The sequence below is a fragment of the Telopea speciosissima genome, chromosome 5 (genome assembly GCF_018873765.1).
Source record: "Telopea speciosissima isolate NSW1024214 ecotype Mountain lineage chromosome 5, Tspe_v1, whole genome shotgun sequence".
Classification (NCBI taxonomy): domain Eukaryota; kingdom Viridiplantae; phylum Streptophyta; class Magnoliopsida; order Proteales; family Proteaceae; genus Telopea; species Telopea speciosissima.
The window spans coordinates 26,876,261-26,891,284 of record NC_057920.1 but is presented as its reverse complement, the minus strand read 5'-3'; the positions used below and the strand labels follow the sequence as shown (position 1 = coordinate 26,891,284).

General features: G+C 40.4%; 1 protein-coding gene across 3 annotated transcripts in view; it reads right to left on the bottom strand.

The window, feature by feature from the left end:
- LOC122662560 (probable starch synthase 4, chloroplastic/amyloplastic) overlaps positions 1 to 15,024 on the bottom strand; it is a 171,061-nt gene that overhangs the window by 146,332 nt on the left and 9,705 nt on the right. For all 3 annotated transcript variants that reach the window (XM_043858224.1, XM_043858223.1, XM_043858225.1), the window contains exon 6: positions 5,430 to 5,487. In XM_043858224.1, coding sequence (XP_043714159.1) covers positions 5,430 to 5,487 — 58 coding nt within the window. The remainder of the gene's footprint in view (positions 1 to 5,429; positions 5,488 to 15,024) is intronic.

Sequence of the window (15,024 nt, the reverse complement as noted above, 5' to 3'; positions counted from 1 at the left end):
CAAATCCTAGATAAGACACGGCCTGATGGAAGCAAGTCCAACTCAGATTTCATCCTCTCATAGAACTTGCCATTGGTGAGGACTGAATATAACCATTCCTGTTCTTCATCAACCAGGAACTCAGATGCATCAGCACTTGGAGGGTAGTACCTCCACTCCCCTTCATAAGATATCTTCTGAATATTAGCTAACCGGGCTGTGCTGAAAGAGATGGGCATGTCTTTCACATAAGAGTTGATGATGAACTCTTTTCCTTCATACCGGTAAGATTGATTGCTCAAAAAGAATCGCACCAATCGAGGGTAGCAATGTGTCTCCGGTTGTAGCATGGATAACTACCCTAGTTTCTCAAATCTTTCCTGGACCTTGAATGGGATAAGGTCAGCCAAGACTACATTCCTTTCTTCTTCCACTTTCAGGAAGATCCTTGGGTTGATTTCAGTAGGAACCGTAGCTGCACCTCTACCTCTCCCTCCACAGCCTTGGGCTGCAGTCATTTATGGTAAATGCTGCAAATTTAAGAAGAAAATTAGTTAGGCAAAGACTAGGACAGCAACAAAACTTGAGGTAAGATTGTTAAACCTACAAGGTACTAAGGTAGGAAGCCTATCAATATGTCTAGGTAAACTAATTATATAGGAATACATTAGGAAGAAATAAAATCTGTTTAGATTCCAATATAAGTATAAATAGATGCAAACACAAAAACAATAGGGTAGTATAAGGAGAGAAGGTAATTATATAAGAATCATAATACATTAATATAGCATTAGATAGAACACGTGCAAAACATAGAGTAAACTTTATAAACTTAATAAGAAAATATTAAGAACTAGGTAATCTTATGATTAACACTGTACTATGCTTAAAATGAACAAAAATAATGACGACAATAATAATAATAAGAAAAAGAATATTTTCCTTGTATTTTTAGGTTTAGATACTTTGTCGATATGGTAAGTGAGCCTGGTAATGAATTGTTCCCAAGTTACCTTAGATACTCTAGGACCCCTCCTCTTGTATATTCTTGTGTGTTTAGGGAAAGAATAGGAGAGTTTTGGAAAAGAGGATAATGTCTTCGGTCGGTTTAGAATACTGTCTGACCCGAAACAGGTCAACAAAAGCCATCGACTGGTAGATTGTACGATACCCAAAACATGAAACAACTTAAGGGAGTGTAAGTCATGATGTTGTTGAAGTAACCTCAACTGTTCGGATTACTAGGTGCATCAATTTCGAGGACGAAATTCTTATAAAGTTGGAGGAATGTGAAACCCGCAAAAAAAAAAAATGAAACTTTTGGAACCAAAGTGATTTCAGATTTTGGTTCAATATTTCCCATGCTAACCTCAAGCTATGGGCAGCATCACATCTTTTCCTGTGCTTGGCATGCTGGTTTGATGGCCTGCGAAGCCTCTCTCTGTCTTAGGCCGAATCCCAGGTAAGAATCCCATTTTATATGTATATATGTTGTATTTTTAATTAATTAGTGTATTAGGGGCAGAATAGTAATTTTTACCTAGTGGGACCCCGCACCAGAGCTACCTGTGTCGAGTCTGCTGGCTGGACAAGCTGCAGGGCCTCCCTCTTAATTAAACTCAATGTAAGTATAATTTAAAAAATATTTATATAACGTTTTGTACGACCAAATAGGGTTAGAAGGGTATTTTAGTAAAATTGACTCTGTGGGACCCAGTTCCCTAATGGGGAATGTAGTTCCGGTCAGTTACCCGTATCCGGATCATCCCTGATGTCGCATGACATCATTCTGTAACTGGAATAAGGTAATAAATACAAATGAATCAATTTTAGAAATAATTTATGACCAAAAGACGGTTCTGCCCCTTAGTGATTAAGTGTCATATATATATAACTTCTCTTAAATCATTCACTATTCACATCTTAGAGAAGCTGAAAAAATCCGTTCCAGCTTAGAGAAGGAAGAAAAGAGAAAAGAGAAGAGAAGAAGAGAGAACAAGGGCTGCTCTTGAAGGCTTAGCTTCCACATCCGAAATTGAACCTGAATCTCCATTATAAGTGTTTCCAGCATCTATTCTACTTCTATACTCAGGTAGGCCATGAGAAACTTGCTGATTTCTCCTTTACTTCCTTTCTTCTCCAACCTAAATAAGCCTTTCACCATTAAACTTAAAGTCTAAGCTTAATTGTTTGGATTTTCTTGTGAATTGAACTGTTGCAGATCAGTTCCTGTCAACACAGACCTGAAATTGAGTGTTAAACTCTAATCTTGACCTTCAATGTTGAAGCTATTACTTGTATAGTAAACCCTAACCTAGCTAATTTAGGTTTAATTGAAGAAATTCCTAAATTAACTAACTAATTATGAAATAGGAACCCAAATTAGATTGACCCACCTTGAATTAATGTTAAAATTCCTAATTTGGGCCATGCATGCAAAGATCTGGCCAATTGAAGCAAAACCCCCAAATTCGGACACTGACCCGGATGCTGTTACAGGCCTAGGGGCGGTCGACCGACTCACTGGAAGTCTGTATCCGGCTTCCCCTTTTTGTGTGATTGTTGGACTGATTCCTTAGGGTTTGACCTAGACTATTACCCTCACTGATATATGATGTTTTTATGTTTATTTAGGACTGTTTTACTCCATTTTTTGTGAGGATTACTTGGCCTTTTGGGTTTCTAACTGACTAGGTTTATCGACTATCTCAGGTAAGGGGATTCGACCTTAATTTCCTGCGTGTTTATCACATTAATTTCAACTTTATGCTGAATGTCATGCTTATGCATCATTACCTCTATACTTGGAGCATGTAGTTTTCTAGCTTTTATTTAATGCATTAGACTGCATGTAAAATAGGTTTCACAAAGACATACTGCATTGCATTTGGATTGATTATTTATATGATGTGAATTTATGATGATGGAATTCGGTAATTTATAACTCAGATCATGCTTACCTCATCATGTTTAGACTACACTGGGCTAGGTTGATATTCATTACCCAGTACTGCGCCCCTTACCAACAGCGGGAAAGGTGTTGGACAACCCGTGGCAGAGACCGATGTGTTAGTTCCGGGATGCCATCTTCTGTCCCATGTTAGTGGGTCCCTAATTCCGCTATGGGGGGAATAAGCAGGCAGGGTTGGTCATTTGGGGGTCTGTCGGGGTCCAATGTGTTAGTTCCGGAACTGGCGGGTCCTCACCGTGGTAGAATGGTTTCGCTCGGGTGACCGAAGGGTTAGTTCCGGGACCGAGGTTAGCATCTACCCCTAGTAGTAGTACTTATACCCCATGAGACTTAGTATCTGTGCTAGGAACATGTTAGTTTAGCACATGCATCATGGATTTATTGTGTTTGTATGCTTGTACCCCCCTTACTGGGCTCAGTTAAGAGCTCACCCTGTGGATATCCTTATTTTTCGTGATTTAGTTACTTCTAATGTTGGATTTGCGGCCCGAGTTTGAAGTGCGCGATACTTCGCTGCGCGTGATGATGGCGCAACCTCCTCGATCTTGCCTCGATAGTCCAAGCTACCTCCCACTCTTTTATGCTTTATAAATGCTTTATTTAGTTATAGTATAGTTTCTTGTATACTTTTACTCTGTGGTACCTTTGAGAACTGTATAATTGTATCACAAGCCTTATCCTTTATATAAATGAAATATCACTTAGATTTCTCTTACTAATGATGTTATCTCTATTAATTAAATTGTTTCCGCTGCCTCTGATTACTGTGTCTGTGAGCGATGATTGTAAATAGGGTACTGCACTTGTGATCCTTGGGGATTGGTTGGATGTCAGAGACATCCCGCCACACTTGGCCCTTAATAACCGGGCCGGGGTGTGACACATGCCCAGCTTGCTTAAAATGGTATTGAACTGGAGAGAGTTAATCCCTTTGGTGAGGATATCAACCAACTGGTTGCCTGACTTTGCAAAAGGAGTGCAGATGTAGCCAGAATCAATTTTTCTTTAATAAAATGTCAATTAACCTCAATGTGCTTTGTACAGTCGTGTTGCACAGGATTGTGAGCTATACTTATAGCATCCTTGTTGTCACAAAATAGAAAGGAAGCAGGAACAACAGTGTTGGCGTCTTGGTCGTTGGCGGTACCCCTGTTTTCCCTTGTTCATAAACCTGTCTTCACAGCTTCAAATCTTCATCAATATGTCTTGTAGTTGATGGGTGAGCAGATCAAACAACTCTTCTTACATGGTTCAGCCTTTGTTGGAGCCCTCTACTCTTCTAGGGTTCCAAAAAGCAAGAGGCATAATGGAGAGAAAAGTTGTTGGTCGACTCTCAAACCAGCTCTGATACCAAGTTCAAAGTAATAAAAGGAAATAAGATGAGACAAGAGAAGAGGAAGAAGAAGAATGTGCAAAAGTGCTTGGGGAGAGAATCGATTTCTCTCCTCTATATTTACTAACTTGTGAATACCAAGTAAGATTACATCAATACAACCACACTAACATAAGAATACCTAGGGAGGTAAAAATACTAGCTTATTTAACAAAGTACCCATAATACCCTTCCTCCATGAACTCTAACACATAAGCCAAATGAAAAGGGATAGATCATTGAGAGATTGATGTAGGACAGCAAGGAATCATCCCAATAACAGATCCAATTAAAAGACCAGCTATACAAAAACATGTCTTTGCACAGACCATGAATACTGCTTATTTCAATTCCTTTCCAAAAAAAAAACAAGAGGCTACAACTAACCAATCCAAACCCACCATGGAGAAGAAAAGCTCCTAACTAAAACTCCCATATGATTCAAAACTAGTATCTACAAAAAATAATGGAAATGGAAATTGTACCAAGAGTAGTACCTACTCAGCTGATTTGAATAAGAAAATCAGTAATTGTCAACCTTATAGAAGAGAAGGAAAAGGGAAAACTTCAGCCACTGCTTTCACTCTTTCACTTCATTTTTCACTGTTAGACTTTCCTATATGATTTCTACCCCTCAAAATCTATGGATTTTGTATCTAAAACCATAGTTATCAAGGAGGCAAGGCAACCAAGGCATTGGAGAGGGTCCAAAATCAAGGTGACACCAACAAGGCGGATCAAGGTGTGCAAGGCACCCAAGGAGTCTGGACGCCTTGATAACTATGTCTAAAACCCTAAATATTGATTTAGTGGGATTATTCACCAGAGAAATTTGATGTGAGGTTTCTCTCACTGAATTTTCTTTTCCCCTCTTTCTTTTTTTTTTAATCAAATACATTTATTATCATGAATAGATGTTAGGTTGAAACAGATTTCAAGGACTTCTATTCGATGATGGATTTTTTATTCACATGCAGGAAGGAATGGATCCACAGTGGATTGTCAGATCTAAAAATTTATCTGATCCATGATCCTGATCTCTTGAATCATGCTAAGAAATTAATCAGAATAAAGTGAAAGCCAAATGTAAAAAAATAGATTGCTCACCTTGTCAATGGTTGCATATAAAGATCCATCAAGACCACACTTGCTTAGTTCGTCTTGCCTGCCAACATGAACAAGGGCGAATCAATAAGAGAACTAGGTTAGGCTACCCTCAAAGATCTCCATGGAATTGCTTGATGTTTCCCCATGTTATTTTTATACTGCAGGAGTGTATCATATAGCATTGGCAAAATTTGAAGAACATAAGAAAAAAGAACAGAGACAAAAAAACAGAAATAAAGCAAACAAGAACAAGAAAAAGGTGAATGATTCAAGACAATGTTGCAATATACTAATCTTACAGCTTAAAGAAGCAGTCCTCATAGTTTTTTCGATTTACATATACTAATATTACATTATAAAATCACCCAGTGGTCCCTTTTACTACATAAGACTTGTCAAGCCCTTTTTTACTCAACCATGACTTATATGGGACTGATTAGAAATAAAATCATATCAAGCTGTTAAAAAAAAGGTATAGCAACTCTTTGTGATCCCACATGAGACCTAGGTCATGAATTCTACTACTTGTCATTGACTACATGAATCTTGCCCCACCATCCACTCTATTTAAGGCATGTCTCCTGGTGATTAATAATCAGTAATGTCCTTTCTCAACACTTATGAGTGACATTTATTGCCAACAGGATGAAGGGAAGTCAACTAAGATGGTTGAGAGCATGTGCAAATAAGATAAATGAAGACACCAAAGAGGATAGATATGCTAAAAGTTGAAGCCAGAAGACCAGTGAATGCACCAGGAAGAAGAGAAATCGGTGCCAGACAAAGTTAAGATAAACCGAATTTAGCATACTGATGGGCCCTCACAACTCAATCAACATATATACAGTAACTTTCAACACCAGCAGCACTTAAATGGGTCTAGATGGCCTTACCACCTCCCTTTGGCTTGACAAATGGCATCCTTCAGGCGTCCTCTCTTCTGTTCTGAGCCCCCGCGAGACATATTCCTCTGGAATTGATAGACTCTTCTTGGTTGCCTCCATCATCTCCAGAGGTGCCTGGTACCCACCCCCCCTCCTCTTCCCCTTTAGAGGACCTCTGGAGCTCCCTTCCTCCCATCCAGTCCGGGGCCCGTGCTAGAGGGGACACGATTCTTTGGCTCCTATCCTCCTCAGGCAGCTTCAGCTCCCAATCTGCATGGGATATGGCTAGACACAGAGGCTCTCCCTCCCCTTGGTATAAAGTGGTCTGGTTCAAAGGACACATGCCCCACCACAGTTTCACCTCTTGGCGAGCCCTTTCAAACTGCCTCCTGACCCAGGCCTTCCTTATCCACCGCCACATCCAGGTTTCCCCCCTTTGTTGCCTTTGTTGGAATGGGCAAGAAGATACAGACCACCTGTTCTTCTCTTGTCCCTTTGCTTCCTCCATCTGGAATCAAGTTTTGAGTTCTTGCTGGCCGGGCAGAAGAAGACCCCTCCCCCTTCATCGTGAATAGCTTTGGATCGACATGACATTTGGAAGGAAGACCATTTGTGGCTCAGTCGGAAAGCTTGCCTTTTGTGCCTCTATTTCTCATATTTGGATGGAATGTAATCTTAGAAGATGGACTTCCAACTCCCACTCCCCAGACAAGATTTGGAATGCCATCTTCTTTGATGTTTCCACTAAACTCAAGCTTCTGTAAAGGATTCCCCAAGGAACAGGCTCAATTTTGTATCCTGGGGTCTTCCTATTTCCCTTTTGCAGCCTGACCCGCATTAGGCTTGTCTGCCTTTTTGTTTTTTCTTTGCCCCCGGGCTTGTATATCCCTCTTTTTTTTTTTCATAATATATTTCTTTATTCATCAAAAAAAAAAATGGGTCTAGAGAACTCAGGAAGAATACGAGATTATTAGAGGTTTTGATAGAAAAGCTCACTCCCCTACTCCCCTTATGAAGATTGATATCCATAAAGTCTGACTCTTTGACATGGGATTTCATTGCAAATGTCACGCACAAAATGTCTTTCCCCCTGCTTTCACCGATTGGATTTCCCAATACATTTCTTCCCCCAATTTCTCAGTGTTTGTCAATGGCAGCCTGCTTGTTACTTTGCCTCTTCTATTGGTATCCGTCAGGGCTGCCCCATCTTCCCCCTATATCTTCACTCTAGCCCTTTAAGTCCTTTCCAGAAGCATTCAAAATTGTACAGACCATTCCACGGTTCTGAAAGTCGGTTAACCTTTCAGGATTGGTGTGTGGTTTGTGTGATTACACTTTCATCAAAAAATTGTACGGACCAGCAGCTTATCATTCCCCTCCCGAATTGCAAAGCATTAAAGCTTTCCCACCTTGCCTTTGTCAATGACCTAATGATCTTCTCCGAGGCTGAACCTCTTTCTTTCGAGTCTTCTATGTCCTGTCTAAGGCACTTTGAGCGTATGTTAGGTCTTCACATCAACCTATCTAAATCCCCCATGTTATTAGCTGGGGTTTCAGAGGAGGTTAAGGCCTCTTTGAAGGAGTTGACTGGGTTCTCTTTGGGTCATCTACGAGTCAAATATCTGGGTTTGTCTCTCATCCCTTCCAGATTGACTGATCATCATTATACCCCCATGCTTGATCTTATGCGTAAGAGACTGCAGCTTTGGAAGGGCATGTTACTATCTTATGTGGGCCATCTTGAATTGATCAGATCTGTCCTTCAGTCCACTTACATCTACTGTTCTGGCATTTTGGACTGCCCCAAGCTGTTAGTGTGAAGCTTTAAGCTCTTATGTACTCCTTTCTCTAGAAAGGATCTGACTGCTCCAGATTTCTCCACCCTATCAATTGGGCCTCCATCTGTCTCCCCAAAGATGACGGGGAGTCTTGGGCTGAGGCGGATTAAAGATGTTAACTCGGATGGTATCCTCAAGTTGATTTGGAACATTGTGGCCAAGAAGAAAAGTATTTGGGTAGACTGGCTCTATGCCTCTATTCTAGGCTCCTCCAAAATAACTCTATTTAGACGGCTCCCCTGATCTCTGATGCTTCTTGAGTTTGGAGAAAAAATCTGAAGTTTAGACCTCTTGAATTCGGAGATATCAGATGTTTGATTGATGATGGTGCCTCCAACAATTTATGGCTGGACCATTGGCACCCTCGAGGAGTCCTTCATCTAGTGGGTGATAAAGCTATCAACAATCTGGGTCCCATAGGGAGGCCAAGGTTTCGGACATTACTCATTTTGATGACTACACCCCTCCCCTCTCCTCATCCCCCAGTGGTCTGAAGGCTGTCAAGTCCTGGTGACATCGTTTCTTGGTCCATCTCTTCTTCCGGTCTATTCAGCTCCAAGTCGGCTTCAGATGTCCTCCATCCTCGTGGTTCTGTCATTCCCTGGCACAAGTTGGTTTGGTTTAAGTCCCACATCCCCCACCACATCTTCACTTCATGGTGGGCCTTCTCACCTGCCTCCCAACGCAATCCTTCCTTATCCAGAGGTATATCCCCGTGCCTCCTTTATGCGGCCTTTGTTGGAATGCCAATGAAGACATCATCCATCTCTTCTTTGGCTGTCTTTTCTTCTCCTCCATCTAGAATGGACTCCTTTCTAGATGCGCCCCAGAGGAGAAGAATTTTTCCCTTTAAGCATGAATGGATTTGAGTAAATATGACTTTTGGTGGTAACTCAGTCTGTGACCTTGTAGGCAAGCTTGCTTTTGGTGCCGCTATTTACCATATTTGGACGGAGCGTAATCTCAAAAGGGGGACTCCCAAATCTAGGTCCTCCAACTGACTTGGGATGCTATTAATTTTCATGTCTGGAACAAGTTGTCTGTGACCTCTACAAGATGTGTCGATTCTCCTAGAAAGAATTGCCTGTGCCTGAATATTATTCTGCCATCATTACATTATAGCAGCAACTGGACTTCTATCACCCCGTTGACATGACGAGCCCTACTGATGCAGCCACATTTGCTAAAGAACGTGAAATGGAACAGATGTATGATTTCCTTACTGGTCTCAACCCAGAATATGATCCGATTCGGCTTTAAATCTTGAGCATAAGTGAATTCCCTACACTTCTTGAGGCTTATAATATGATTCAGCATGAGGATCGTTGCTGTTCTGTTATGATGCCTCCTGCTGTTCCAATCGGTATGCCTTTGTCACTACTCCACAGCCCTCTTTATCTGTGGATACTGCTGGTACAGTTAGGAAGTCTAGTGCTACTCGTGACCCTGTGAAATGCGACTATAATGGCCATCCTCGTCACACTCGGGAGACCTATTGGAAACTCCATGGCCGTCCTACAGGGGGTTGGAAAGGAGGAAAATCTGGTTCGACTCATCCCCAAGCTCACTTGACCGACACTACTGAGGCTTCTACTGGCTCCTCCTCTATGTCTGCCGAACAGTTTGTGACCCAGCTCCAGTGTATGATGACTCATCTTGGTCCTGCATCTTCTACTACAGCACCCTCTACCCCCACCTTCCTCTCATTTAGTCCAGTCAGGTATTTTTTTTGCTTCATCTGAGTCTAGCCAATCTTGTCTTCATGATTCTGGGGCATCGGACCACATGACCATTGACCAGCACTTTGGATCTTTTTCATACCTATTTTCCTTGTTCTGGTAAGGACAAGGTCCAATTTGCTGATGGCTCCCTTTCCTCTATTTCTAGTAAAGGCACTATTACCTGTACTCCTACCATTGCTTTATCCTCTTTCCTCCATGTCCCTAATTTATGTGCCAATTTGCTTTCCATTTCTCAGCTCACTACTGAGCTTAATTGTAGTGTTCACTTTTATTCTACTCACTGTATTTTTCAGGATCTAACAACGGGGGCAATTAGGGATGTAAACGGATATTCATAAATCCAAATTTAGTTCGCATCTGTATTCTTTTAGGGGCATCTGTATCCATTTAAAGATATCTGGAAAAAGATATCCGATCTGAATAGATATTGAACTAATAATAAAAAATTACATAACTAATAAAAAGTTATAAGGACTGAGGAAATGAGAATCATGAGACTTATGACAACTAAGAGACATGGATTGAGAGTGAATCGTATTTTCGGGGGAGGAAGGTCTGGGTTAGACAAGTCAGAGGATGTAAACGGATAGTCGCAAATTCAAATTCGGTTTGCATCCGTATCCATTTAGAGATATCAGTATTCGGTCATGAAATATCCAGATCCGATCACATACGATTCGTATCCGATCCGTTTACATCTCAAAGGGCAATGGCTGAATATGGTAAAGTACCGGATGGTCTCTACTTAGATCCAGGCTCCACCTTCCTCACCACCGGTCTCCGCTAATACTCTTACCTGGGCAGAGAACGCTCTTACTCAGCTCCAGTAGTGGCATCGTCGTCTTGGACGTCCCTCTTATCATGTTTTACGTCATTTATTTCCTTCCTTAGTTAAACATTGTTCTTTGGATGATTTACATTGTGATGTTTGTGAATTTGCAAAACATACCAGGTCTTCTTATTTTCCTAATGACAATAAAAGTTTGATTTCCTTTTTTGTTATACATTCAGTCATATGGGGTCCTTTTAAGGTTGTTGCTAGGGGTGGGTTTAGAAGGTTTATCACCTTTATTGATAATTGTACTCGTTTGACCTGGGTTTATCTTCTTCGGACTAAATCCAAGGCCTTTTCTTGTTTTCAATCCTTTCACAATATGATTCGCAATGTGTTTAATGCCAAAGTCCAAGTCTTACGTAGTGACAATGGCACTGAATACATTGATGGATCCTTCCTATAGCACCTTGATTCTCATGGCATTATTTCTCAAACTTTTTGTGTTCAGACTCCTGAACAGAATGGCATCCCAGAGCGAGAAAAAAATCGCCACCTTCTCGATGTTACTAGGGCACTGATGTTTACCAATCATGTCCTTAAATTTTATTAGGGAGATGTGGTTCTTACTGGTGCCTTTCTCATAAATAGGGTTCCTTCTAGTGTCCTCCACTTCAAAACTCCGGTTAGCCAGCTTTCGGATCCTTCCCTTGCTTCTCACCTTCCCCCCAAGGTATTTGGTTGTGTCTGTTTTGTGCACAACCCTTCCCCTTCTTGTTCCAAGCTGGATCCTCGGGCAATTCGTTGCAACTTCTTAAGTTACTCCACCTCCCACAGGGGTACTGGTGCTATCATCCTCTCACTCGGAAGCTGTTTGTTACCATGGATGTCACTTTTCATGAGACCAAACCCTATTACCATTCATCTCTTCAGGGGGAGCATCAACTAGAGGAAGAGATTCCTTCTACTACCCCTTTTGTGATTGATACTATTCGTCTTCAAGGGAGAGGTCTATTCCAAGTAGCAAGGATGTCATCACTTACACTCGAAAGAAAGTGAAGCAGCAGCCTGCCCAGCCTGGCCCTATTTTACCATCTCCATCTACGCCTCCTGAGCTAGATCAGCCACAAGATGTTAGTCCCTCTCCAGGAAATATTTCCCCTCCTTCTAATGCTGACCTTCCCATTGCTGTTAGAAAGGTGTCAGATCATGTACCTTACTCCCTTTTACCAATTTTGTGTCCTACAAGTCATTATCCCCTTCCTATCGTGCCTTTGTTTCCTCGTTATCCTCTATATCTATTCCACAAGGCTGGAAAGAAGCTATCTCAAACCTAAAATGGAAAGATGCTATGATGGAAGAAATGCATGCCTTGAAGAAAAATGATACTTGGGAGCTGGTTTCTTGTCCTGACAAAAAAAAACTAGTAGGATGCAAATGGGGTTTTACCATTAAACAAAAGGCAGATGGTACAATTGAAAGGTAAAGGCTAGATTGGTGGCCAAGGGATTTACACAAACTTACGGTATTGATTACCAAGATACCTTTGCTCCTATTTCCAAAATGAACTCCATTCGAGCAATACTATCTTGTGCTGCAAACCTCGGATGGAACCTTCAGTAACTGGATGTCAAGAATGCCTTTCTAAATGGGGATTTGGAAGAAGAAGTCTACATGGACATCCCACCTGGTTTCAGTTTAGACTCCACAGCTACTAAAGTATGTAGATTCCGGAAATATCTTTATGGTCCCAAGCAGTCTCCTCGGGCCTGGTTTGGCCGTTTCCAAAAAGCTATGCTGAAGTTTGGGTAAAGACAAAGCTAAGCTGACCACACCTTGTTTGTCAAATACAAAAAAAAGAAAAAAGAAAATCACTACCCTTATTGTTTATGTAGATGATATAGTCATAACGGGCGATGATGATACAGAGATCTTCTTATTAAAGATTCAGTTGGCAACAAAATTTGAAACTAAGGATCTTGGACAACTCAGATACTTCTTAGGGAATTAAGTTGCCTACTCTACAAAAGGCATTTTCATTTCCCAAAGGAAGTATGTTCTAAACCTTCTCGAAGAAACAACTATGCTAGGATGCAAGCCTGATGATTCTCCTATTGAGGTAAATCATCAACTTAGCTGCCCAGGAGGTAGACCCGATTGATAAGGAAATATATTAGCGTCCTATAGGAAGACTGATATACCTATCTCACACTAGACCAGATGTTGCCTATGTTGTGGGAATCATTAGCCGATTTCTTCATGACCCAAAGGCTTCACATCTTGAGGGTGTATACTGGATCCTTCAGTATTTAAAGTCCTCTCCCAGGAAAGGTCTTCTATTCTCTAATAACGGTAGCTTGAAGTTAGAATCATTCACTGATGATGACTAGGCAGGGTCCATAAATGATCGGTGTTTCATCTATGGACATTGTACTTTCCTAGGAGGAAATTTGGTCACATGGCGTAGCAAGAAACAGTCAGTTGTATCTAGGTCAAGTGCAGAAATTGAATACCAAGCCATGGCACAAGGAGTTTGTGAACTACTCTGGTTAAAAATCCTTCTCAAAGATTTGGGTGTTACTTCTAAAGACCCTATAAGACTCTACTGTGACAACAAGACTGCAATCAGCATCACCCATAATCCAGTTCAACGAACTAAACTTAATGAGCTAGATCGCCATTTCATTAAGGAGAAGCTTGAAGAAGGTCTGATATGCATACCTTTTGTCATTACTAAAAATCAATGGCTGATATTTTCACCAAGGGTTTGACTTCTAAGTCATTTCATCCTTTTGTATTCAAGTTGGGCATGTGAGATATCTATGCACCAACTTGAGGGGGAGTGTTAACGGATGATCCAGTGACTCATGACCCGGACCCAGATACACTAGAGTGCCTAGGCTCATTATGCACATGTTGCACATGTTGATTATGTTAGGATTTATTTCCATATTTGTAATGATCTATGATTATAAATAAAGTGGTGGCCTTTGTCTATTCAATAAGCCAAATCATTCTCTTCTTCTTGTTACTCAACTTGTGCCTAAGCTGGTCCCGAAGGACAGCCATGAAGTTTCCAACAAAATTCCTTGGTATGGCACTCTTTCCCACAGTGATCACATTTCACCGATTCCCTGCCTAAAATAGGGAGATTACTAGAATGAAATAAACCCCCACGAGATGAAGATCCTGAACCCAAAAAAAGTGCGAAGATCGATCATGGGAGACAAGATGCAACATTGCAGTACAACAACTGTCCTCAGATTGAACCATGGAATATGCCTACTCCAAGTGTAGGAAAGAGGTCACGACGCAGAACGAGTTCGAGAACTCGCGAGATCTCGGCGAGAACTAACGAGATCTCGGCGAGATCTCGCCAGTTTCTGGTTTGGGCAAAACCGAGTCGAGTTCCTAGTCGGTACTCAAAAGTGCATTTCTCGACCGAGATCTCGTGATATCTCGAAGGTGAAAATCAAGTTTTTTTAGTACAAAAAACAATATCTCGCTGGATCTCGGCGAGATCTCGGTAGGCCCAAAGATGCTATTTACTTGTATTCAGCCCAATTTTCACCCAAAAACCCATTTCCAACATAAGAGAGAGCAGAAAGCAAGTTCTTAGGCTCTAAACCAAGGGGAAAAACACCTCTCCTTCAAATTTCTTCTTCTTTCTTTCGATTGTTGGATGGAATGCATTTGTTTGGAGTTAGATTGAAGTGCCAAAGTGAAGATTCAAGTGCCAATTTGGAGCATCATCACCTATTTGCAAGATTTCAAAGGTGTTTTCTATTTCTTCCCCAAATCTATTTTTTCCAAAAAAATTTTGTAATCCTTGTTAGATTCATGTGGTTTTAATATATGTTGAACATCTTTGCCCGATCTATCACTTCATGGAGTCGGATTTTTTTCAGTTAATAAATTATTTATTATAATTTCTGGAAAAATAAATGATTTATTTGAAAAAAGAAAATGAAAAAAATAGGATGAATAGTGATTGTTTGATAATGATTTTGATATATGTTAAACTACTTGGGATGCTCTACAGCCCCATGGATTAATTTTTTATTTTCACCCATTAAAAAATTATTTTATTTTTCAGATTTAATAAATATATTATAAAAATTAAAAATATATATATAATATTAAGGAAAAATACTTATTGCTTATGGAAAATTATGTACAACATATGTACATAATATTCAACTTCAAATGGTGTCAAATTCATCATTACATTATATTTTTCTTATACTTTAAGGTATAAATAGTTTTAAAAAATTCAAAATATTATTTTTAATTAACAAATAAATACTAGGGTTAGGGATAAATAAGAGATAGTTATTTCATAGTTCTAGTAGCTTGACA